This window comes from Aulonocara sp. 'chitande type north' Nkhata Bay, linkage group LG4 (assembly GCF_057382095.1).
Source record: "Aulonocara sp. 'chitande type north' Nkhata Bay isolate Kocher_YH1m ecotype deep benthic linkage group LG4, A_spYH_male_GT1.1, whole genome shotgun sequence".
Lineage (NCBI taxonomy): Eukaryota > Metazoa > Chordata > Actinopteri > Cichliformes > Cichlidae > Aulonocara > Aulonocara sp. 'chitande type north' Nkhata Bay.
This window is the reverse complement of record NC_141347.1, coordinates 25092553-25119350: the sequence shown is the minus strand read 5'-3', so window position 1 is coordinate 25119350 and position 26798 is coordinate 25092553. Positions and strand designations below refer to the sequence as shown.

The 26798-nt window shown below is 40.9% G+C and overlaps 3 protein-coding genes across 4 annotated transcripts; 2 read left to right on the top strand and 1 right to left on the bottom strand.

Moving 5' to 3' along the window:
- Positions 1-33: 33 nt before the first annotated feature.
- Positions 34-5364, bottom strand: LOC147332677 (G protein-coupled receptor family C group 5 member C-like). 2 transcript variants are annotated; one of them, XM_086289354.1, is made up of 4 exons: positions 3919-5364; positions 1979-2955; positions 485-588; positions 34-404 (listed from the first exon to the last, which is right to left on the bottom strand). In XM_086289354.1, the coding sequence occupies exons 2-4, from the start codon at positions 2946-2948 to the stop codon at positions 336-338; spliced, it is 1143 nt and encodes a 380-aa protein (XP_086145480.1). In that variant the 5' UTR covers positions 2949-2955; positions 3919-5364; the 3' UTR covers positions 34-335. The 2 variants fall into 2 exon arrangements, with proteins under 2 accessions (XP_086145480.1, XP_086145479.1); XM_086289353.1 differs by having other exon boundaries at positions 34-588.
- Positions 5365-8802: 3438 nt separating this feature from the next.
- btbd17b (BTB (POZ) domain containing 17b) lies at positions 8803-13042 on the top strand. The gene is made up of 3 exons (XM_086289351.1): positions 8803-9088; positions 10390-10675; positions 10976-13042. The coding sequence occupies exons 1-3, from the start codon at positions 9001-9003 to the stop codon at positions 12048-12050; spliced, it is 1449 nt and encodes a 482-aa protein (XP_086145477.1). The 5' UTR covers positions 8803-9000; the 3' UTR covers positions 12051-13042.
- Positions 13043-13154: 112 nt separating this feature from the next.
- On the top strand, positions 13155-26066 carry LOC147332675 (dual specificity mitogen-activated protein kinase kinase 6-like). Its single transcript, XM_086289352.1, has 12 exons — positions 13155-13496; positions 16986-17055; positions 17189-17237; positions 17335-17448; positions 19851-19970; positions 20069-20185; positions 21200-21251; positions 21347-21474; positions 21737-21814; positions 23422-23561; positions 23804-23849; positions 24115-26066. The coding sequence occupies exons 1-12, from the start codon at positions 13478-13480 to the stop codon at positions 24190-24192; spliced, it is 1011 nt and encodes a 336-aa protein (XP_086145478.1). The 5' UTR covers positions 13155-13477; the 3' UTR covers positions 24193-26066.
- Positions 26067-26798: the final 732 nt, after the last annotated feature.

Sequence of the window (26798 nt, the reverse complement as noted above, 5' to 3'; positions counted from 1 at the left end):
TATATACACAGATGATATATATATATACACATATCTTGTATTTGTTGTATTTCACTATATAATCTTTCCTCTGTAAGCCCAGTGTGGTTTGCATCATTATAATAATGTGTGGTTTTGATGTACATAGAGCAAGCATTGCATAAGCATTAATGGAAACTAAGCAGTCATATACTGAATATTACTGGACTTTCACTCTGTTATTGCTTAAGAGAAAACAGAGATATAAAATATCTGATTCTTGGAGCTCTGAGATGGAAAAGCTCAGTGCAATGTGCTCGGCTTGGGCTGCTAACTTATGATAGTCCTGAAGATGTTTAGGAATCCACTGAGCACGACTAGGAGCTGCAGCTCCCCATATTCAAAGGGCCAGGTGTGGTTCGAAGTATCATTGAGTCTTGGTCCTTCTGTGAAAATACACATATGGATTATTTTCACATGTGATGTCATAAAGACGGGATGTTTCGTGATTAAAAATAGCACTCACCCTTGTCAGACCTTTGGCAATCAAGGCTATTTCAGTGGGCTGGTATAAACAACTTCGTGCCTGACCATTGTAAACCCCATATGGAGACGTTGGATTTGTGGATTCTGTCATAAAAAATGTTATTTTACAGTCATTACTGGATTCATTTTGTTGTCTGTGTGCAATCTGTTGCAAAAACCTAGAGCCACTCCCAATTTTTTAAAATTATTGCGCTTCCAAGGAGCTGCACTTTCTTAAAATTGTCCAAGTGATGTTGAGCATCAGTTGTCCATTCTTTCTGAAGTTTTGTTTTTTTTTAAAAAATAAACAAATTGATGCCCAAAGTGCCTTTAGCCAGAGGTTTTGCATATCTCAGCATGGTATAAGCATATATGTGTATGTGCTTGTATGTAACGAAATTTGCTACATTCAAACTGGCATTGACGTGGATAGAAAAATACAGAATGGGACATTATATATTTCAGTAATATTGTGGTCTGAGCCTCAACATTACTGAAGCAGTTTGGGTTTGGGCCAGAAAAACATTCAAACAAGGTACAAATAAGGTACAGCCACACAGCACTGTTGACAGAACACTGTCCAAGACTGCGGCAAAAGTAAATCCAGTCAGAGTTCGAGAAGTATTTCTGAAGTCTACTTAAAGAAATGACAAGAACGTTTGCCTAAGAGAATCCAGCCTTTGTTAAAGAATAAAGATGGTGATCCAAAACATTCTCCTTCAAACTCGTTAGAACTTTGCTACTTGGCTAACATACTGTCTTGGCATGTATGTTTGTACAGTCATATGAGGTGGCTCAAGACTTAAACCTAAAAACCATTATTAAACCATTATTAACAACTGAAATGGCACAATTTAATACATCTGCTGTTTGAAATTGTACAGTGAAGAGAAGAATCAATATATTCCGCATTACTTGGGAAAATTAGGCACCACACACACCCTAGATATTTCCTAACATTGAAGCAATCTGTACTATGTGCCACATACTTTAAATGATAACAGTATAATGTATCCTGTATTGGTATCGGCTGATACCAGTTGGGGTCCAACAGTTAAACCTGATCATTGATCTCAATATTTAGTGTGTTGAGAATGTAAGGTTTGCGAGCAACAGACTTCATATTGCAATGCAGTGATTCTTCGCAATGGCAATATGCTTTGTGCTGATAATGTGGGTTGTGGATAAATAGGAAAGTGGTATACAAAAACAGCAATTTTCAAAATTACAAAACAGTAAACTGGAGAAGGTGTACTGTAGCCAGTGTGGGTCTTCATTTGCTACACTGATGCATTATGTAATATACCACGCAGTGCTTGTTATCAGTTTGGAATAATCCAAACGTGTCTCAATAAAATTTAGAAATTAATTCCTATTGATTACTTAATTACTACTTAATAAAATGTATTAATTCTAATGATTCTGTACCCACCTAAACAGTATTAAACTGCTGAACTGTGAAGTTAATGGCTGACCATAATGTGTTATGCTGTACCTGGTTCATCCATAGAAAAGGCTTTATTTTCTACGTAGACATGCTGCGGGGTGGGCTGTGGCTCCTTCAGAATGTTGTCGTAAACCAGGCTTCTAGCAGGATAGACTTCTTCCCCATCGGGTTGTTCCTTGTTTGGGTCCTCCTGGGTCAATAAACAGATTTCTGGAATTGCATAGAACAAGAGGAACACCCAGGCATTTGACACCACGGCTATAGCCATAGTCGGATCGTCCCAGCTGGAATTATCAACTGCTCGGTTCCCATAGATGTACATGACAATCCAAGCTATCCAAAGTGCCAAAGTGAGGACTCCTGTGACCAGGATAAAGGCTCCATCTCGGCGCCAGTGCTTTTGCTTGTGTGTTAGTGAGGGCACAGACGTTAGCACCACAGCTGCTATCAGAACTATTACATATATAAGAGCCATCACAAAGTCCCGGCTGACAAAGCTGCAGGCCAGGTCAGGAACACCGAGACCTCTGAGTGGGCTCCTGGCCACAGTAATGACAAGCCACTCGGTGTTGATGATCACCTCGACAAGCCAGAGAGCCAGGGCTCCCAGCCATAACATCCAGCTCCTGGGCCCCTGGCCTCCCCTTTGCAGCAGGGCAAGCCACAGCCCATGCATCACCAGGCAGGCCAGACAGCCTGAGAACAGTACTCCAAACAGGTACCTCCGTGCAGCACAGGTAGTAGAATACTGCTCCACAATAAAGGCAAAACTAAGTCCAAACAGACCCAGTGTGAAAACTAAAATGCTGGCCTGCAGGCCCACCATACCCTTTCTCTTCTTGTCTGTCACAAACGGTAAGCTAGCCATGAGAATGACGAACAAGATAAAGGCAGTCAGCACACCAACAGCAGCAACAGCTTCCACTACGATGCCCCATACTGCTGTCAGGTCACACAGATTATAATATATGGAGCTCACATCACCACCACATCCTTTTGGAGCACTAGTTGGGTCCATCGCTTCACTGCAAAAAAAAGAAACAAAAATAATTTGATTACTTCAACATACATGTTAATGTTGTAGTTACAGATTTCATTAATAACATCCCTGATTATTACAAAACAAACTATTGGTTTAAATTGCAAGTAATATTACTGTAATAGTTTAATATTGCTCACACAGTAATATTACTGTGTGAGCAAGTTAAATGGTGCCATGCATATACAGCTGTGCCATTCCACTGGAGTTTCAATATGAAAATGACCTCATTTCTATTTTATGGAGTTTTAATGTGCCATACTAATTACTGTAAATTCAAATATTCATTCAGGTCTCTAAAGAATCCTGGAATTATGTACTGCATTCCCTGGCTGTAATTACAAAACTGAGTCATTCTACACAGAGCTTTAGTCACCGCTCACTCTATAGCCTCCTAAGACCAGCTAATTAGGAAAAGCAGCATTTCAGCATTTCAGCATTTTACCATGACACCTAATGAGTATTTCCACACAGTATCCCTGTTCCAGTACGCACACAGGTGTCATTCAGGAATCATATGTATTTTAATAGCAGAATGTATAGTTGTAGGTGTACATTTTAAACCAGTTATAATTGAACGGCAACTTAATTATTGTTTATTCTCTTCTTCTGACTGTAACTGTAATATAATAATTAAAGGACACGACATTCAAAAATGAATATGCTTTTTATGCGAACTTTCTGACTGTGAAGATTTCAGATAAAGGTGCCTGTGTGGGATGAGAACATCGTCCTGCTGCTTATTTAATAATTATATTACACCCAGTGAGTTAGCTTAGTTAACTAACCACAAAAACAGGACATGCTGTTTAAAGGACAACAAGTTGTTTATGATTATTTATATAACAGAATCGGAGAGACTTAGAGGGGGAGACAGTTATGATGTTATAAAAATAAAAGACAAACAGGTTCAATCAGGAGTCTTTGCGTAATAACACGAGTCTCTTACCAGGATTGCAATGAGAGCTGTTCCGCTAGCCTCTCCAACAGGTAACAGGTAGATTCAGTCCGATAAAGATTACTGACCTCCGAAAAGGAACTTCCCTTGCACGAACGAGTTGATTTTTTATTGGTGGTAGTAGTTCATCTCCATTTTTACAACACTTCTTGATGATTCGACCAATAATTTCTGTGCGTCAGGTGTTGACTTTTGTTTTGTTTTTTTTCGGGCGGGATCAGAAACGGACCTCCATCGGCCACTCCTCTTTTATTCAGGCATCTTATAGTGACCTCACAGGTAGTCCCAACGAAGTAGTTGCTTCTTTTAGTTGTTATTAATATTCTGTAAAAGTTCTCTAACGACTAACCTCAAACCACCCTGCTCCTTCCCCAGCCTCTGGTATCTACAGCTTCGCATATTCTTTGAGATTAGCACCCGGCCTACTTATTTATTTCAGGCAGCTTACATCCAAACAAAGGGAGCACTCATGTATACAGGCTATGCGAAGTGGTATGACCCATGCAAACACGCCGATCATCGATGACTTTAACAGGTTTTGTAATTAGGTCAATTTTGAGATTGGCCTTGAAATACTCAGCTCCTGCGCATACAGCAGCGTTTACAGTTGCCTATTTTGCGCTCCTATTGTGGAATATAATGACTCACATTCGTATTTTGGTTCAGATGATTAAATCCAATACTGCATATCAAATTTCTGAAATATAGCATTATTATTGCCCAAATGTCTAGGCTACTTTAGAGCAGTTACAGTTACAGGAGGGACTGTATGGTAAGCAGAGCCACCTGGTGGCATCAAGGCTGGGCTGAGTCCTGTGTTTTTCAAACAAATTGGATTACACAACAAAATAGATCTTTCTATTGATCCGTTGTACAGTAGGACATGTCAGTTAAAAAACCATAAGATAAATAAGCACATTAGTGAAGGAATTGATTTTAAGCTTTTAGACTGTCAGTTTTTCAAAAAGCTCTGCTTTATTTTATCTTCCATCAGTAACTTTTCCCCCCATTCCTGAAAGTTATTCAGTGGTGTTTTATGCCATAGTCTGTGTTTTCAAGTGGTTGCAGATCTGACAATTTATAAAACATAAACATGATTTTGGGTCAGGGGGTTAAACATGTTTTCAATGTTGTGTTTCTCTTTGCACTCTTTTTTTAAAAGCAGTCTCTTTCTCCTCTAATTTTAATAAACTACAAAAAAATTTTTTAAAAAGTAATAAAGTTTTTGTTTTTTAATTCAGTGTAATATAAGAGTAAGCGTCTCCTCACTGGCTTCACTGGCAAGTACCAAGGTGGACCTATTGAAGACAAACTATGGAGGACGTAATCGGCTACAATAATCAAAGCAGGAGAAAACTGAAGTCTGCAATAAATGTTCACAATTATTGGTTGACAGTAGAGGTGTGAAGATTTTCAGATAAAAGAAACACAACTGGATGAGCTGTGAAATAAGAAATTAGAATCAGAATACTTTATTAATCCCAAAGGAAATTATATAGTTACAGTAAGTACAGAACAGACTGAACTAAATTAAATAATAAAATACATTTCAAAGTTAAATATAAGAAATAGCTCTAATATATACAAATAGCTCAATTAGAAATATCCAGAATATTATCAAGATTAAATATATATGATTGACATTTTACCCTAAACTGAAAACTATAAAACTTTGCAACTATTGTACTGTGTACTGTGCATTAGATGGAGGAGTTGTACAGGGATGAGTGATTTCTTGTGTTCTTCAGTCTTGCATTTGGGTAATCTCAGCCTCTCACTGAACCTGCTCCTTTGCAAGCATGTCATGGAGTGGATGGGAGGTATTGTCAAGCATTGTCCTTATCTTGGACAACATCCGCCTTTCCGAAATCACCTTAAGGGAGTCCAGCTGTATCTCCACAAAATTCCTGGCCTTGCAGATCAGATTTATTGAGTCAACCTGCCACCTCAGAGAAAATCATGACAAATGTTAAAATACCTCAGCCGCTTCAGAAAATAGAGGTGACTCCATTCCTGTAGAGTGCACTGGCACTTTAACCCTGTCTAGTTTATTATCTATGTGTACTCTGAGGTATTTACAGCCCTCCACACTGTCCACATCGACCCCCTGGATTGAAACAGGGGGTCACAGGTTTCCTGGTCCTCCTAAAGTCCACAATCAATTTTTTTGGTATTGTCACGTTGAACTGCAGATGATTCTGCTCGAACCACATGACAAAAAGGAGTCCACCACAGCCCGGTACTCCATCACATCACCCTGACTAATGCATCCAACCACCGCAGAGTCATCAGAAAACTTCTAAAGATGGCAGGTCTCTATGGTGGCTGAAGTCTCAACAATCCAGGACACAAGGGAGGCATTTATTGCATCGCTGTCAGCTGATCACCCAGGAGGGTTGGCCTGATACTATTGAATGCACTGGAAAAATCGAAAGAGATGATCCTCACAGTACTCACCGGCTCGTCCAGATGGGCATAGACACAATTGGTAGATGATAGTGTCCTCAGTTCCGAGGTGGGGCTGGTAAGCGAACAGAAGCAGATCCTGATATGGTCTGACAATAGGTGGGAGCTGCTCAAGGATAAGTCTTTCCAGGGTTTTCACGACATGGGAAGTCAGTGCCACGGGTCTGTAATGGGGGCCACTGAGACGTGGCATCTTTGGTACAGGAACAGAGCATGACGTCTTCTACAGTAATGGGACCCTCTGCAGACTCAGACTCATCATGAACAGTTTATAAAAGACTGCACAGGCCTTGAGGACATGGGGACTCACCCCATCTGGTCCAGCAGACGTGCCTGAGTGGAGTCATCTCATTTGTCTCTGAATTTGTCTCTATCTGCTTAGACGTAATTCATATTCTTGCTCAGAAATAGTCAACTTTTGTGCATTAAAGCATCTGAAAGTTTTATGCATTTACATTCATTTAACTTTTTTTTTTTTTTGAAAATTCATGACTGTCTTGTTTGAAACCCTGGCTAACTGATGCTTTCCCTCCCTGTTTAGAACAAGGGTAAGGTCATCCAGGGCACCTTGTTAAAGCCGGCTCTGGCATCCAGCCTGTACTTAACTTATTGTTTATACTGCGTGATGGAGCCCCCCATGGTGCATTGATCTCTCAATGGATCTTGTCCCCAGGGGTGCTCTCACAAATCCAGCAGTTTGTCAATCCATCCTTTTGCATTTTGGTCCGCTCAGATTCTTAATAGGAGGTTAGATCGAAGGAGAAAGCAATGTGACCTAAATGAAGGACATGCACTTTTCAGAGCTTTAGGCCTACTTTACTGTGAATTCTGCTTGCATATACCAAGTTCCTGAACTGGTAAACCAAGCGAAACCCAGTTAATACATAAAAATATTCATAATATTTACATGCAACAAAACAGGCTGAGTAGTTGACATAAGTCTCAGTGTGATGTCTATATTTTCTGTCTAAAGCTAAAACAGACTGAGATGATGAGATGCTACCATATATAATCCTGTACCCTGTCTGTATTGTCTTGTCCAGTTTGTTGCAGCAGACCTCATTAGGACACCTCAGCTGCACTGCTCTCCTTTGAGAACATGTCAGGTTATTCATAGAAGTGGCTCAGGTTTGGGTCTCACAGGACATCTCTTCTCCTGCATTTTTATTGCAGCCTGGCAGCCCTCAGCACTTCACCACAACCCAGTTCCATCTGAAATGGCCTCTCTCCTCGTCTTTCCCAAAGTAGGTAGATGGGCATAATTTTTAAAAACACTCATCACATTGTTCTATTTCACTGAATATCGCAACTAATGATCTTGCAATGATCAAAAAACACCCAATCTATATATTTCAAGAATAGTTTAGCAGAGATCTCAGTATTGAAAGACCCATCACTGACAAGCAGTTCAGTACTAGCTGAGTGTTAAATAAAGGTTAATTTAGATGAGAATGCAAACATCTCTTTGAACCCAGGGGACATGATTGAAGGAATTATGTATTGTTGTCATGGTTGCTATCTTACATCAGAACCTACTGAATATAGGTGTACCCCACCTACTCTGTGTTTTTTGTAATTCTCTACTGTCACGTGGTTAGCTCACTTTTGAATCATTATAGCATTTAATATTGATTTTTATAGATGGGAGGTTAGTATGTTCCCTGCAAGCAGCAAACCATTACCTCCATATCTAGCTGGTATTTATACTAGATACTCTCAATAAGTACGCCACACTTTGTGGTGCACTGAGTGCACCTGAAAAGGAAGAAAAGGGAAAAGGTTTTACAAGTACTTAATGATGCACTGGGAAGTCTCATAAAAGCTTATTTTACATGCTCTTTGACGAAGAGCAGAAATTCCAAAGCACATGCAAAAAAAGTCCTGATTGGCACTTGAGTTTGATAGACAAAGCTTGCCTCAAATTGATGCGCAGACCCAGCACCAATGAAATTATCCTCACATTAGTATGATTAACATGCCATCAAAGAAATAATTGCACTCAGCTGAAAAATGGTCTAATAAATGGATTACGAAATTTGATTAACTGCAGTTGGTCACACACATTAGAAACTCAATTACTTTTGACAGATAGTCTCAATGCAACCTGCAGTAATTAACTGATAAATTACACAGCTCTGATTATACTGAACTTAGGTACCATAAAAGAACATTTTCAGCCCAGAGATCTGCTGCAGTTTAAGTGCCATTAAAATGTGAAACTGTGTTGTTATTGATTCTTAATAGTGGCTAACCCCCACTGACTTTAAACTAAAAAACATTAAGCTGAGTCCTTGGCTGGCCCGGTGTTGCAGATCAATGCCATGTAACATCCAAAAGGGAGAAATTCAAAATCAAAGCTGTCGCTATAGCAACGCCCCTGCCAGATTCCACCAATCAATGGAGTCCGTGGGGTTGTGAGATGCGCCGGGGAAAGGCCAGCGTCCTACATAAAGAGTCCAGGACAGGGAACCGGGCATCACACAGGGCAACACACCTTTCTGCACACACATACGACAAAGGCAAAGCAGTGAGAAGAAGAAGGGTTAGGAAGAACGGAAGAGTGGAGAAAAGGACAAAGGAAGAGAAGGAGGGAATAACTAAGAAGATATGGTACGCTCATGTGAACAAGAGATTCCTGCCTGGGTCTGTGTGGGCACCCTGCTACTCTTGATCCACTCTGTCACAGTTAGCGGAGGTAAGATAGCAAATTAAAATCAGTAGTTTGAATTTTGCTACTAAAGAGTCTTCTTGCCTTTACATCTTTTTTTTCCCCACATCCTACACTCTAAGGGAAGCTGTATTGTTCTATTTCAGTCTAGCTTCCCCCATACAGTCATGGGTAGTAGGGCACATCATGAATGTGTGGCTCGTGCCCAGCCTCAGGGCAAAGGAGGGGTATTTATCTGTTCCACTCATCCTGTCCTCATCTGTTTGTGTGCCGGGTGCAGTGAAAGACGGGCAAGTCCATTTGCCACTAGGCTTTGTGCCAGCACAGTAGTACAGCAGAGTACAAGTGCTGAGAGGGAAATCTCCTCTACTCCTTAAAAGAAGGGCTGATTGTGACAAAAGTTATCGAAGGCCACATTATGCTGCTGTTTGATGTGTGTACACAGACTCATTTAATTCTTATTTATTAATGTGTATAAACCAATTCATGTTGATAGCTTTTTTCAAGCTTTAGTAGAAGAGGCACTACTTTTTAAGTTGTCTACTTTTAACTGAATTTCACATTTGTTATTCTTTTTCTAAAGAAATTCTGCAAAAAGATGTAACAGCCATTGTGGGTCTTGGGATTTATATTTTTTAATTGATCACACCATGCCAGAATCATTTGTCAATACACACTCCCATATACTCAGCTGGATCACAGTGCTGGCTGGCTAATTGGAAAAATGTTACTTTGAAGTGGGAGCTCTTGATTGCAGTGGAGAAATAAAGACTGTGATGCATCCCGGGAAGCCAAGTGTGCTCCCCCTTGTGTCTCATTAAACCCCCAGTTAACAGGCCAAGAAGGCTGCTGATGGCTGTGGCAGAGCAGAATGGAATCAGCGACTTCTCATGCTGAGTCTTTCATGTATGATTCTCCAGTATGTGCCACTTGTATTTATGCTCAAGAGGACCCATAGAAGAATCCATCTGCAATGGGGCTGCAAACTCAGGATTCATTTTGGTGCACCTGGTATCTGATGTTGTCTGAGTCAGCCACCTGGCTTGTTGCTCTCGCTCCCTATTAATTGAGAAGAGAGGTAGAGAAGGATGTGCAAGTCTGCTTTTCCCCCCGGCGCATTTTGCCAGTTGTGGTTTAGTCGAAAGAGGTGTGCTATTCCAGTTCTAGATGTGTCAGATATGATTTAACTTGTAAGAAAAAGATAGAGAAAGAATCAATCTGTAATCAGAGATGAATAATACATTTTCTTTAAAAAAAAAAAAAAAAGCTCAAGTGATTGTTGAGTTTCTGAGAAGTGGAAATCATCTTGCACTATTTTTTCCCCACAGCTGCCCTGAAGCATGATGTGGCATTGGATAGTGGAGCCACAGTGCTAAATCATACTATGAATTTAGTGCATCGTATGGAGACCCTGCTGGCCCTGGGAAACGGCAGTGATGTCACTCTCCGTGTGGAGACCATCAACACGGACGAAGTGAAGGTGATCCAGGCACACAGCCTGGTTCTTACCCTGCAGAGTGATGTGTTTGAGGAGCTGCTGCTCAGCCGCAACACCAGCTCTGTGGTTCTGAGGGAGACGCCTGACTGTGCAGCCATCTTTGAGAAGTTTGTCAGGTGAGTGGGACTGTCAGATGCCACGATTTATTGAGACTGATTTGTTACTGGGTCATATCGTTGATGACTAAAAAGATAGACACGTTTCCTATTTTTCCTTTCTTTTCAGATAAGTAAAATGCTCCATCTCCATCTCTATTCTAAAATTACACTTGCTCTTTGAGGCTTGCAGTCTAAAATCAGAGAGTGTGGGCTTTTTTCAGTGACTCAGATGCGTGCAGAAAAAAAGATTCAAAATATAGTATGCCCCACAGAAATGTTCCTTTCTTTTAACAATGCTTTCAAAAAATCTCTTTGCAGGTATCTGTACTGTGGTGATATTTCTCTGCGGCTAGATCAGGCTATTTCTCTACATAAGTTGGCAAGCAAGTACCATGTGTGGGGCTTGCAGGAGGGTTTGACCCAATATATGACTCAACATCTCTCCAGTGATTCACCCACAGGCCACGTGGTTGGTTGGTACAACTATGCTCTACAAATTGGGGACATAACCCTGCGGGACAGCTGTCTGCAGTACCTGTCCTGGAACCTGTCTTCTGTGCTGCAGAGCAGAGAATGGGGCTTCATCAGTGAAGATCTTCTCCTCTCCTTGCTCCAGCGTTCTGACCTCATTCTGCAGAGTGAGCTGGAACTCTACGAGGCACTGGAGGGATGGATTAACCAGAACCAGCCTGTTCGTATGACAGTGGAGAGTGCCCTGAGGGCCGTTCGATATGGCATGATCCACCCTCAGCATCTCTTCCGTCTTCAGAAACATTCCCCCCTCATGGTGAAGTATTATGAGTCAATCCGTGATCTCCTCTATCTAGCTTTCCAATTTCACTCTGCCTCGCCTATCCAGCTTGCCAAGTACTTTGATGTCAACTGCAGTATTTTTACTCCCCGTAACTACCTGTCCTCTGCCTGGGGATCACCTTGGATCATAAACAACCCCACCCGTGATGACCGGAGCTTCAGCTTCCAGACCCAGCTTGGACCCAGTGGCCATGACTCCAGTAAGAGAGTGACATGGAACGCCCTGTTCTCACCTCGGTGGCTCCCGCTCAGTGCCAGGTCAACTTATACCGAACTGGGTGCTATGCAGCCCACCCGCACGGAGGGAGGTCGACCTCGCATCATTGTAACACCAGCCACTTCAAGCCCTGACTTTGCCGGCGTGAGTTTCCAGAAGACGGTGATTGTAATGACAAAGCAGCAGGGAAAAGTGGTGGTCAAGCATGTCTACAACTTCCACCAAAGCACAGAGGAAGCTGGGGATTTTCTGCTGGATGCTGATCTGCAGCGGCGTGCATCCGAATACCTGATTGACAGCTCCCTCTATCTGCACATTGTAATAAAACCTCTCTACCATACCCTTCTTGTTGCCAGGAAGTAAAAACAGGAATTCACTGAGGCCTCATCATCAGTGATCCACCCACACAATCACATGCACATATTCCAAAGTACACTCATATCACAATACATGTGTATGTGTCAGATCTGTGACAATTCCAGTGTTGATTAGTTTGTGCATTTTCTTGTCTTCCAACTAGTAAGAAAAAGATTTGTCTCATAAAATAAAGGACTCAAAATAACAGCTCATAAACTGCTCAGCAGTGATTATTACAGTAATGATGATGGGTTTTTCATGTTTTCATCCATATTGAGAAACAGTGTTACTGTACTGTATTTATCTGTTTTTGTGTGGCAGTTTTCCCCTTAAATGTATTCAATCTATGTGATCTAGTAAGAGAAGCAAGGCTGACATGGTTAGAACAGAGTGATAGTGGCTTCATCAGGGTGTTTAATATGGAGCTACCAGAGAGAAGGAAAATATTAAACCACAGAGAAGATTTCTAGATGTAGTGAAGGACATGCAGAGGGTTGGTGTGGTAGAGGAGGATGCTAGGGAGAAGATGAGATGGAGGTGGATGATCTGCTGTAGTGAGCCCTAACGGGAAAAGGTAAAAGAAAAAGAATACGAAGAATATGTTTTTTAATAGGCCAGTAGACGTTTTCCTTTAAAATAAAAATGTTATTGAGCTTACTTTTATGCATTTTCTCATCCAGTACTCTGTAATGAAACATTTACTACATGGCACCCAATTCCTGTGATATGCTCCTGTTTGGATCTTGCATGCCAAACAGTGGAAACTGAAGTGAAATCCCATTATGAGTGTTCCTTAGAATAATATAGTTGACTTGCAAGACTGTAGAGACTTCTTCTTTTTATTGTTACACTTGAATGTTGCCTATCTTTTAAAGAAAGTCCCTGTGTGATTCTCCTGGAACAAATAAAAAAATCTGTATGAGAAAACACAATTAGAAAAGAAATGTATGTGGTGACTAGTAAGGATTTCCAAAATAAACTTTGATAAACTAAAATTAAGGTAATCTTTTCGTGTGGTTTTTTTTTCCTTGGGGGGAGGGGGGGGTCTTAGATTACCGGGAAATTGCCTGGAAACTACAGTCCTCGTGATGCTTTGCGCGCGGCCGGACGTACGTCATCGGAACCTTCAGCTGTCAGACTTTGGCCACCCTGCAGGTTTTGTTAGCAAACTAACGCGAACTCTGCGACTTTATTTAAAGTTGTGCATTCGTCTGCTAACCGATTTTGGATCTTAAAAGCTGGCGATTGAAGCGCAAAGCTTGCACGAAGACGAGGCGACTCGTTTTTAATCGCTGCTAGCTCTTGCAACACAAGCCAGCGATATACTGAGCGGGTGTAAGAGTAAATGCAGGGAGGGAGGGAGTAAAAAAAAAAAAAAAAAGAAAGGCAAAAGTCTTTGTGCTTCCCTTCCCCCTCATCAAAGCGAAGGGGAAATGTCTCTGTCCAAAGGAGGTAAGTGTCTTTGTTTTGCTCTCTTTAAAAAAATACTTAAGTAAATAAATAGCCGTGCATTTATTGGAAACGCCGACGGGCAGTTTGTGGGGAAGTATTTTAGCTAGCTTTGTATAGGAAATGTAACCTTACCAGGTGGAGAGCTGCATGTATGAGAAGAGGGAAAAGAAGCTAGCCAGCAGGTCTCTTCTTCAGCTTCCTATCGTTATACCCACTCCTGACATCCTGGTATCTCGTGGTAGCGTATTCATCACTAACATATTGAAGGCGCTTCCACTCTATACTTTATGTGATTAGTATTATGGCTAAAAGAATACCACCGCGTCGCTTCGTTTAACTTCCCGTGTTGTGGTTAGCTAACAGCATTTTTTTAAAACAAAAAAGGACTTTCGCCAAACTTGCCTCTCAGCTGGAAATCACAACGCTGCGCTTACCTCCCGTGTTTCTGTAAAGTAGAGCACACTGGGATTACAGGTGTTTATATTTTTAGTACCCCCCTCCTCTCTCCTGACTTATGAATCATCTATTTTTCGTCTCCTTTTGTTTTGGTCAGTCTGTTAGCGCAAAAGGTATTTTTAGCCTCGCGTCCGTGAAAATACCTTTTGTATTTTTTTGTGCGTGTGTTTGTGGAGTTTTCCCCCCTCGCTGTGGAAATTCTTTTCTTTTTAAAGCAGGCGGCGAGGCTAAGCATCCAGGGCCAGTATCACAAACAAAAAAAACACACACCTTGGGAAAAAAAAAGTCAAGGTTCTTCCTCTGCGTCACACAGTGCGTGATGATGATCATACCGATGATGTCAATTTACATCTCAAGTTGACCGCTTGTGTTATTACACTATCGCGTTAGCGTTACCAAGACTGGGAGTGCTCGGTGTTTTTGAGACGGCCGGGTTAGATTGGCTGGGTGCTATTCAGACAGTCTCAGCCTTTGGCCTACTATAGCATGTTTTGACTTGCAGCAGTCTGTTGACAGTTCATTTGCTGCAAGCAGATAGCTGCTACACAGGTTCTGTACTCTTATTACTGCGTGCAAAGCGGGTTGTGGAAGGATTTTTTTCCTTTCTTTTGGCCACTACAAGGAGTTGTACTTTCCCCGGTCAGTGGCGGTGTGGGTCTAAGAGCACTGCATGGCATTGTGGAGGCATGTTTGGAGATTGGGTTCTCTCTAACACACTGATAGGGTTGTGTGGAAGATTATCTGGGCATGAGTCATCATTGTCTTTATATGGACCCACTCTAAGGCTGGAACTTCCTGATGGTGACTCGCTGCACAGCTATTGGCACTTTGATCCCATGCACAATCCAGAAATTCTTGTTCACATTATGTATAGCATTGCTGTTCTCTGGGTATTTTCCACTGAACATCACTGGATTTCTAAGAATTCAATATACTGTTTGTAGTGGTTGACCTGAATGAACATCTTCCTGTGTATGAACAAAAAAAAATAATGCAGAATACGTCTAATAATTGCTTATAAAGCAAGTCTTTAGTGCAGACACTGGCATGGTTCCTTTTATGGTTTACTTCTGAAAAAGGCACAAGTTTCTGGGTAAGCACTAGGATTTTTTCCTCCCTAGAAACACTCTCTATTCAGAGCATTTCTGAGAAAATGTCTGTTTCCATAATTTTTTTTTTTTTTTAATTCCACGTGCAGCTTGATATACTTTGACTGTGTTTATTGTCATGGCACTATTGTGTCCTCTGAGGCTCAGTTTGCAACAGGGACAACAAGCGAGCCAACTGAAATGACCTCATATTTCCCAAAGGGTCCTGACAGTTTTTGAGTGTTTAAGCGGATGTGTCCCGTCTGACTGGCTGTGACTCATATCCCACTGCCCTATGGTTGCTACAGGGTCACACCGCACACCACATGCTGTGTCCCCAAACAGGACGACTACCTGACAGGAGATTATATTCCAAAGCCACTGAAACGTCACTGCACATAACTCCCACATAACTCAAACTACAACATGCACATATATCTTATTGCTTAGGTAGTTTTTCGCCTGCTGCAGGAGGTCATTGTTAAATGCATTCGAAAGCTTAAAATCAGCTTTGGTATTTGAGATCTGTCAGTAATGTTGCCCTAATTTTGTTGCATGGGGACAGGCTTGTCTTATTTGTCAGGTCATCAGAAGACTGTGAGTGCTCGCGCTTTATCCCACGCAGAGGAAATGCAAAATCTATTTTTGACCGAGCATGTGTGAGTAAATCACACTCAATCTCTCCCTACCACATGAGACTACTGTAGTCTGTCCAGACACTGCAGGCTTATTTTAGGGTTGCAGCACAAAATGGATGTGTCTAGGTTTCATTGGTTGGCTATAGAATCGTTGTAGAAAGTTCACTTCCCTTCCAGCTTGAGCTACCAAAGGAGGGGTTTACCCAAACATACTTCCTCCACACTGTAGTGGTGTGACTCAGTCAGCGAAAGCAAGTAACAACGACAGCTAAAAAATCAAAGTTTTCGCCCAATTGTTGCTGTTTTTCCTTTCTAAAACTGAAGGTGACTTACTTGCACATTGAACTAGTTTCTCTGAACTATGGTTAGAACAATTACGTCACATCCTAGTGGGCGAAACTATGGCCTCGCAGTCCCAGCGCACGCAGATAAAAGTAAACAAGGTCTTCTGTTTCTCCTCTCAAGCCTGGAACAAGAGCGAGCATGCTCGACACAAGTGTCAAGAGGAGTCGAAAGCTATTTTCCTGCCCTTGTTGTTCCTCGTAAGCTCGGTAGCTGTGTCATTCTGGCAGAGACTCGCAGCCTCTTGTGGGAAGTCTCAGAGGCTGCTGGTAAACTGTGTTTATGAATGGGTGGCTGTCAGGGAACTAGAAGAGGAACCTCCCACAGCTGCAGAGTTTGGACCATAGTTTGCTCTCCACACAACAAAAAAATGTACAAAGAACTTGAATTTGTTTTTGTAAAGAAAAAAAGGAATGATTGTATTGGTTAAACACGCAAAACACGCCAGGAAGGAAGGCTTGATTCCACTGTACCCCTCACTCCCCCGCTTCATTTGAGTCATCATACCAGTGCTGATTAGTCATTTAGTCCACCTTCTCTCTATGGAAGGGCCTTAGCTTTGGGCACACCTAATCTCCAGTTAGATAACAGGTCATTTGCTTTAGTTTGCGTAAGCGGAAGGCTACAGCAAAGTGATTGACTTTTAAAGTGCTCTTTACTATGAGAACAGAAAAGGAATTAAAAAAAAAACATATCAATAAGCAAATGTGGATTATTAATAAAAAGGCAGTAGTTGAAACGAAGTATTCTGAACCTCAATTTTCATATTTTGTTGTGCAGACGATGGCAGCTTTACACTCAGTGCCAAATAGCCTTTTAAGTTTTGCAAGAAGAGATGAATAATTGCTCCACTGGAAGGACTGCTAATTATACAACTTGTGGTTTCTACTGCATACAGTTTTCTTGATCACCACGTACTGAGATGGCAATGTTTTATTCATTTGTTTTAATGGTTTTGCTTTAAGGGAGGAAGAAAAGCCATGGGCTGAAGCTGGCCAAAGAAGTTTTTGCAACGCCACCACCAGAAGTAACAGCGTAAGGCTATTTTTTAATATTGAGATAGTGAGCCATGCTTCTCAAAGTTGGCTCAAATAGATTGATAAATCTCAGTTACATTACAACTGAGCATAGAATTGCTGTTGCTTATTTATTTCCTGTTTTCCTGCAGGCCCCCTCGAGCTCTTGACTCTATAACTTGTGTCAAAATTGGAGATAAGGTAAAGCTGGCTCTGTGTTCCTCAGAAACATGCAATTCTATTGATTTTTCCTGAGCTAAATACATGCAATGTCACAACTTTTCACTTCTTGGTCTAGAACTTTGTCGTGAAGGCAGATGACTTGGAGCAGATTGAAGAGCTGGGGAGGGGAGCATATGGTGTGGTGGACAAGATGAAACATGTGCCCAGTGGTGTTATCATGGCTGTCAAGGTAGGCTGCAAAGCTACTACTCTGGCTACCTGATTTATCATCTCTGTAAATGCACTGTGTTTTTAAAATGCTAATATAAGTGATAGATGTATCCGGTATATGACCTCAGCTTGTAAACACTTGGAGCCTTCCAACTCAGTGACTCAATGTTTGAGGGGCAATGTAGATATAAGGAGCGCCATGGACAATTTGATTTAAGCTATACCTGCCCGAGTTCATGCATTTATTACAGATTTCTCCCATATTGGCTTCCCTTCATTGGCTCCTTGTTAAATCAAGAATTGAATTTGATATCCTTTTCCTTAGGTCTTGAATAATCAGGCCGTGTCATATCTTAAAGACCTCATAGTATCATGTTACCCCAACAGAGCACTTTGCTTTGAGACTGCAGGCTTACTTTTCTAAAAGTAGAATGGGAGGCAGAGCTTTCAGCTATCTGGCCCCTCTCCTATGGATCCAGCTCCCAGTTTGGATTCGGGAGATGGACACGCTCTCTATTTTTAAGGTTGGAGTTAAAACTTTCCTTTTTGATAAAGCTTATAATTAGGTCTTGATCAAGTGACCCTTAACCACCCCTTATGTATGCTGCTATAGAGTCAGCCTGCTGCAGGACTTCATGTGATGTACTGAGCACTTCTCCACTTACCTGTGTTTATGCACCATTGCAGCATGCCATTGCAGTTTTGTCTTCTGGCTCCCTGAGTTTGGGTTTTGTCCCATCTCTTTTTCCCTCATCCTCCAACCAGTCACAGTCAATGGCTACCCCTCCCTGTGCCTGGTTCTTCTGAAGGTTTCATCCTGTTAAAAGGGACATTTTCCTTATCACCATTTCAGAGTGCTTGCTTGTAGCGAGTCTTGTTGGGATTTTCTGTCAGACACTGTTGGGTCTGTACCTTAATGTAGAGATGGACCGATCCGATATTACGTATCGGTATCGGTCCGATACTGACCTAAATTACTGGATCGGATATTGGAGAAAAATAAAAAATTTAATCCGATCCATTAAATATCACGAAAGCACCTCACAAAACTTGCAACACGCCGTAACTCACCTCAGAACGTTAGCACGTCGGAGCAGTATGCATCACGTGATAGAGCGGCTGTGGCATGCGGGACCTGTCGTGGTCTGGATAGCATGTGGAGCTTCGCTAGCAACCCGGCATTTCATCTCCGACAAAGTTATCCCCGAGAGAAGTAAAGCAAGTGTGTAAGTCCATCTCTGAATGTTTGTAAAGCATTCCTGCGTTAAGCTTACCAAACGATATATGGAGCGACTGCTTCTTCTGGCTGCTACTTCAATCATGAAACTGCTTAACGATCAGCTGATCGGCTTTTCTGTCGCGAGTCCGTCTCTCTGGTTTGTTTTTGGCCCACTTTGCACCAGAAAGAGGAAACCATCGGCTGAACAACAGCAGCACGTTTAAGCTTGATAAGCTGTTGTTAGAATTTATTTATTATTACTTTCTACTCGAGGATCTTTTTCTACGTAGCTGACGGCTGGTAACTGTGCAGGGGCGGATCTAGCAAAGTTTAGCCGGGGGGGCCGATAGGGCATGAACAGGGAAAAGGGGGCACAAAGACATACTTTTCTTTCTTATTCTCATTTAAAATGTCTAGCTTTTAATAAATAATTATCTGACACCCAAAGTTTTAATTTGATGTAAAATGAATAGAAGTCCATTACTGTATATAGTGACTATTAAGTCTAATATATATACCCTAGTAAGCTATAGTACTTTTTCCTTTGGGAAGGTACCATCTGTGCAGTCTGCAATTTTGTTGAAGAAAGATGTTGAATCTATTTAATATTTCTTGAAAAATAATTGATTTCTGTGCATTTTTTTTCACACTGCAACAAATTAAGGTTGATTACGTTGATTAAGCATCATGAGGTGGAGTGTGAGGGGTGGTTCCCTATTTTTTATTTATTTATTTTTGTTGTTGCTGGGAGTTGGAACCCTATTAGTTAGGTTGCTTAATATTTACGCTAAGTACTCTTTAAAATACCAGAATAGGGAGGATGGTGTAGGTTTAAGTTTATTAGATTGATCAGTATTGCTGAACTATGAAATATTTTTTTTTGCATATAGGTATAACAGAATAGCTTTAGGGTAGTTGTTGTTTTAAACTTGAGTATGAACTTATACAAAATGCAGCAAGATATTTAAAAAAAAAAAACAGTTTTGTTGATTAAAAAACATTATATCGGATTCATATCGGTATCGGCAGATATCCAAATTTATGATATCGGTATCGGTATCGGACATAAAAAAGTGGTATCGTGCCATCTCTACCTTAATGTAAAGCACCTTTAGGTGACTGTTGTGGAGCCTTGGCACTATGTAAATAAAGCTAAATTGAATGGTGCTGAAACTGCAAATCTATGATATTTGTGTCACCAGAGGATCCGTGCCACAGTCAACACTCTGGAGCAGAAGAGGCTGCTGATGGACCTGGACATTTCCATGAGGACCGTGGACTGCTTCTTCACTGTGACTTTCTATGGCGCCCTATTCAGAGAGGTGAAGCTAGTGTTTAAACGTCATTCGTGTATGACTGTGCTGTGCACTGTGTGTTTCTCACCTTATTAATGGTCGATCATCTTCTTGGGTTTTTTTAGGGTGATGTTTGGATCTGCATGGAACTGATGGACACATCTTTGGATAAGTTCTATAAGAAAGTTATTGAGAAGGGCAGAACTATTCCCGAGGACATCTTGGGCAAGATCACGGTAGCAGTAAGTCACGTCCTCGACATTTTAAAGCCAGTATCACTAAGATTAGGTGGATGCACATGTGCATGCAAATACTCTAAAGGAGTAGCTCACTTTCCTTTTCTCTAGAACAAATGCTTACTTTCTTTTTAAGAGGAAGATAAGTAGAATGACAGTTTGTGGTTTTGCTGGTGAACAGCAGCTGGGCGTAGAGACTTTCTAGAATCTTGCCACACGTTGAGGTCGCCAGTCAGGCAGAGCTACAGTTTGACATGCTCAGTATGGATGCTCTGATAAGCGTTTGTCAGAACATTCTCACAAGTCCCTCCAGTTCTGCAAACATTTTACATTTCTGCATGTGTACAATTTGGAAAAAAATCGTAACTTTGATGTGTGCAAAACCCCAAAAATACAACAGTAAGAAAATGGTTTAAACAGCAAATTTGAATTTGTGTTTTTTGCAGAGCATAAGCCTCGTTTGATTGCTGTGAAGCCTTTAAAAAAAAAAAAAAAACCGAGAAGTTTAAGAGTGATAAAGTTTATGCAAAGCACAGTGTTGCATTGAAAATAGATATGATTATGTGGTGGAAATCACTGCACGGGCTATGCAAGACTTCAGGAAGCTTTTAAAAAGACTCATGAGAAACTTTGTTGAATTATGAAAACAAACACAATAAACGTGGCACTGAACTGTTACATTATTGTGACATTATTGTTTTTAGAACTACACAATTTGGTCTCTTTGTTTCCACAACACACACACACACACAGACCAAACACTACCATTAAAAGTTATGCAGCACAGTGGGAGAATGCACAACTTTTTTTCAAACTTGTTTGCATCAAATTGTAAATGAGCATAACGCAACCTCCTGTTTGTAAATTTTCCATATCAGATATGTTTTATGTTCAAATAAATGTTAGGTATGAATCATTTGAAAATCACCATATCCTTTTGCCCTAGCATAACACATAATATATATATATATATATATATATATATATTCTTTTTCTGAAATTTTGTTATTTATTCTACAGATTGTAAAGGCATTAGAACATCTGCACCGTAACCTGTCAGTGATACACAGAGGTAATCAAAAGATCAAATCACAAATGTACAGATTTTTCTCATCATTTTTAGTCTTGTATGTGCTCTCTTACACTCTTAACTATGTTTCTCACCAGATGTAAAGCCCTCCAATGTTTTGATCAACACCTTGGGCCAAGTGAAGATGTGCGACTTTGGCATTAGTGGCCACCTGGTGGATTCAGTGGCTAAAACGATGGATGCAGGCTGCAAGCCCTACATGGCGGTGAGTGAGGACTGTCAGAGCCTCTGCTGCCCAACAGTCTAAGCTTTCAGACATCCTCCCTGAAATGTCAGCTCACAAAACCAGAGCATTATTTGAAATAGTCTTGAAAGTTTTCCTATTTTGGATACTTCAGAATGTTCAATGATTCTAATTCATGTCTGACTTTGAGATTCATTTTTTAAATTCGTTTATTAAAAAAAAATAGAAAAGTAATGATCAAATATTTGTACCACTTATCTGTTCTTAATGTTTTCTTTTTCAGCCTGAGCGGATCAACCCTGACCTCAACCAGAAAGGCTACAGTGTCAAGTCGGACATATGGAGCCTCGGTATCACAATGGTGAGCGGAGCTGTACATGGAAATTTGAATCTTTTCTACCTGCACGCAAAGAAATGTTTTCAAAAAGTAGTGCTGCCTCGTAGCATCCACTGACTTACCTTTTTACTCGCATGCGGATAAAACCACTTTTAAAGGTTGCAAACCGTCCTTTTTCTGTTAGATGATGAATGCTTTTATGTGCTCTGCTGCTTCGACTTTATTTTGGATCCACACCAGTCACACAGATGGCAACCACCACACTCACAATGTTGGTTCAGTTTTATGTAATCATCTGTCCATTGTCCTGTCAATCAGAGCAGTTAATATGTCACAAAAATAAAATGATAAACTCAATTTTCTTGTCAGAAATCATGAGAACGAATATGCAAACAATGGCAGGCTTCCTCGGGTTGATTTGTGTAACTAACCATTTGGTGAGATACAATGCTACCAGCTAATGCTAAGTCATGGTGACCGTTACGCTTTTGATAACCGAGCCACATGGATTCCATTTCATTCGGCTGATAATAGTAGTTCATGGTGGTTTCAATTAATATATAAAATGGCTTACAGATTGCTAGAACTTTTATTAACTCGTTTTTACTTTCACTCCTAAATCTGATTGCTCTGACATGAAGGATGCATCTCAGGCTTCTCAGTAAAAATTGGTCTAATTCAAGACAAATGCTGATTAAATTTTTTTTAAATCAATTTTTTATGTTGCATGAAACCATTTTTTAATTTTTCAGCAAAGTGCTGGAAACATTCCTCTGAGAATTTTGTTCGTCTTGACATGTTGGCGTCACAGTTATTGCAGATTTGCCAGCTCTGCATCCTTGAAATGAATCTCCCGTTCCGCCACGCACCAAACATGCTCTGTTGGATTGAGACTCGGTGACTGTGGAAGCCATTTGTCCTGTTCAACCACCAACTTGAGATGGTTTTAGCTTTGTGACATGTCAAGTTATTCTGCTGGAAGAAGCATCAGAAGATCATAACAGGATAAAAATGGTCAGCAGCAATACTCTGGTGGTTTGTGGCATTTTAATGCTGCTCAGTTGATTCAAAGGGATCCAGTGCAACACTTTTAGGATCCTCCAAATTCTGACCCTACCATCGAATGATGAAGTAGAAATCTTCTATTGCTCAATTTTGGTGTGCCTGTGTGAATTGTACCCTAAGTTCCCTGTTCTTAACTGACAGGAGTGGCCTCCACTATGGTCTTATGCTTGCTGGATTTTTTTTTTTTTTTTTTTTTTTTTTTGTTCCATAGATCGGGAGTGTTTTCTTAAATACTCAAACCAGCCTGTCTGGCACCAACAGCCATGTCCATCCAGTTCTGATGCTTGGTTTGAAGTGTTTACGTGCCTGAATGCACCGATGCCATGTGATTGGCTGATTAGATATTTGTATTGGTGAGCAATTGAACAGGTGTACATAATGAAGTGGCCAGTGAGCGTAATAAAAGTTTCCAATTGTGCAAAATTCAAATTCTGTAGAAAGACATTTTGCAAAATGTGCTGAGTTTCTGCAAACATGAAAGTAAACCAGTACATGTAACATGTAATCATGAAGTTGAGCTGTAATGAGTACAGTATTTGTTGAATTCTCCTTTCTTTTCTTCCTAGATTGAACTGGCCATTTTGAAATTTCCCTACGAGTCATGGGGAACTCCCTTCCAACAGCTCAAACAGGTGGTGGATGAACCTTCTCCACAGTTGCCTGCTGACCGTTTCTCCCCAGAGTTTGTAGATTTCATCTCTCAGTGGTGAGTTTCACCTTAGATGGCAATCATTACCTTGTGCTTTAAAAAAAAAAAAACAGGAAGTAAACACTGAGATCCAGCAGGGGTCAGTGTTTGCCGTTTGTTTAATGAAAGAGGTGGAGGAGAGTGTTTCTGTGTGTAACAGGACATGAGACCATGCTCACACATTTTAGTGCTTCTTTTGTATAGTTTTTGTATAAAATTGTTATTATTTTTCTCACTTTTGCATTTCTTTTGTTTTACAGCTTAAGAAAGAAGCCCAATGAACGACCGGCTTATACAGAATTGATGGTTAGTTGTTTGTAAATATTTGATCACTTTCTCAAAAATTCTAAACACCTGTCATGTAACAAGCAGTTTTGCCGCCATTAGCATTCCTGCCATGAAGATCAGTGTCTCATTCTTTTTTTTGTCCACAAGAGGGCAGCCTTGTTCTTTTAACCCAACAAACCTGTTAAATTATGTGCATTTAACATGTAAATAACAAGAGAGCTGTAAGTAGAATGTTTTCCTGCCATTCTGAAACATTATGTATTTTCTATTTATATGTATGCAGAAACATCCATTTTTCACCCTGCATGACTCCAAAGAGACAGACGTGGCCAGTTTCGTCAAGGTCATCCTGGATGACTGATGTGGTCACTCCAGGCTCCGCCTCATCGGGGATAGGCGGGACCTCTCAGCAAACGAACCTATGGCCTACCTTTTTGTGAAAACTCACTGGAATGACAGACTCATGCACCCACACACAACAAAGGGGGTGACCCAAAGACTGACAGCAGCCCAACAGCACTGGAGTTGGACAGCAGTGGTGATATGAACTTGTACGGTCAACTGGAGAGGTTTTAATTCACTCTTCCCAAGCTTCCTGTGTGAGCAGTTATGCAGTACGACAAATATGAACTCACCCCAATTTGTTGTTCTTATCTTGTTCAGTCCCCCTCCAAAAAATCCTTATTTTAACTCTTTCTCTAAAGCAGACAGAGCCAGCCTTTATTTGTTTGTGACATATTTTATGCATACTTTCAATTATATCTGCAAAACCATCAGTTAATGTGTATGCTGTTCTTGTACTGAAAGCTATATTTGCATATCCGTTTGTATCCGTTTCAATACTGTAGCTCATTGAAAAGTGTGAATTTTACCACACTAGGGCCTTACTGGTCAGCTCGGATCAGGTCTGACCTGGTTGCTGCCCACGTGTGATTGATCAGTGCAGGGGCTCCAGTTGTTGCGGGCCAGGCTGTGTGGGAGGCTCCGGAGCTGAGACAAAACGCAAGAAATGTCAAAGGTCATATTCTGGATAAGTCGAGTCGCACAGATCTGATCCATGCAGTGGGCCCCTCCCCGCATTGTGTTTTTTTTTTTGGGTATTACAGAGTTGGCTCCTGTGCTGCCATTGTTACTGCCTGGTGGTGTTCAGGGGTTTGCCTAATCAAGCTCACAGCTTCGTCTTCTATGTGCCATTTTGCAAATCGTTCTCATGACTTATTGCATTAAATAATTTGTGTTCTTTTTTGCATTTGTTCTTTCCTGTGTTTTGTTTTGTTCCCCCCCCCCCTCAACCACCCTTTTAACCCCACCCCCTCCTCGTCTCAGTTCCTTCTTATCTTATTGATTCTGGTTGTTTTTGTTTTAGAGATCTTTTTATGCCTTACACAGGCAGTATGTTAGGGAAATAATTTATGTTTGGAAGATGTAAATATCTTTGCTTTGTTTTTTCTTTATAAATGTAAGATGACACTGTCCCAACCTGTCCCGGTGTAGATGAATGGTAGAGTGGTTGGATTAGTTTGTTTTAATGCAGTGTGACACGCATGCACACAAAACTCACAGGGCAAGCTGACTGGGCCAGGACTGATGTGCTCCACCATTCAGGTTTCTGCGCTCTCCTATCAGTACTCAAAGATGACACCCCCCCCTTGTTCCCCCCTCCCCCTGGTCATCTTCATGAGTACTGGACCAAGATCCTAATTTTTTTATTATTTTTTTTAAGTCCATGGTGGGCAGCCATCATTGTTTCTCTCAGACCATCCTATGCAGAGCTCCATGTGCACACAGCAAGAGGCCCTTGTTATGTGGCAGTTTCCCCACCCCCAAGTGTTAAGAGACTGAGATGGTGATGGTATTGATGGTGGCGATAACTGCCGGGCCTCAGTTCATGGCTAGTACTCGCTGCCCCTCTGGTTTACACTGTAGTGCTACCTTTTAAGTCAGTGAATTAGGAGTATTTATGATTGTGAATAAGGGAAAAGCTAGCAACACCACAAAGAAGCTGCTGTGGGGTTTTTTTTTTCTTCTTTCGTTTTTTTTTTTCGGCCTTCTTTGCATGGCCATTCCCTTGGTGTGTAAAAGTGAGCTTTTACGCTGATCACAATGAGAATGGAACACTTGCTCTACCTCTTATTCCTTCACTCTATTTGCCACCTCTTCACTGGGTGGGAATGACAAACTTGAACTACGGACAGACAAAAAAAATTAATAAATAAATGCTTTATTGTTCAGTAACTAACTTTCATGTCATTATTCCTGCATGTGTACCAATAAAACCTTCCAAGGGTAATGCAGGCATTACGGTACAGCTCTGAAGTTTAAAGTTAGAAAGTTGTTTGGAGTGACATTTAATCAAACAGTGTGTCAAAGATGGACACGGACTACAACTTTTTGCCTTAAACTTAAATTCCATACAATTGCCATCAGTGAGCGACTGGTTTACAAAACACAAGATTCTTTATCTACAAGGAAAATGCTGCTCACTTGATTGGCGATGTCAAGCATTTAACGAGTTTAAGGTTTCACTCGGTAATTTAAAGTAATGGAAAAGCAAAAGTTGTCCATTTGTAAATTTGGTCTTGGCTAAAGTCAAGGCTTCAAAAAGAGTCCAGTCAAGAGTTTTGTTGGGTTTTTGTTTGTTTTCCAGTATTGTCTCTTTGTAGATCTGTCTTCCAGTACACTGTACACTTTAATTGGCCTGTATGATCCACAAGCATCTAAATTTTTACTTGCATGTTAGTAAGAATTCCACTTTAGACACTTGTTTGTGCAGCCATGCACTCTTGCATGAATAAAGAAGCCGACTGATGCAATTGTCACCAAGACGTCCGTCCTGCACTTTATGCTGTAAAGTGCAGGATATAATTTAATTGAGGCGAGAGACACAACTGCATACATCTATTGTTAAGTGTTGCTCAGAGGAAAAAATTGCCTGTGGCAGTAACACCACAGTTACTGCTTGTGTAA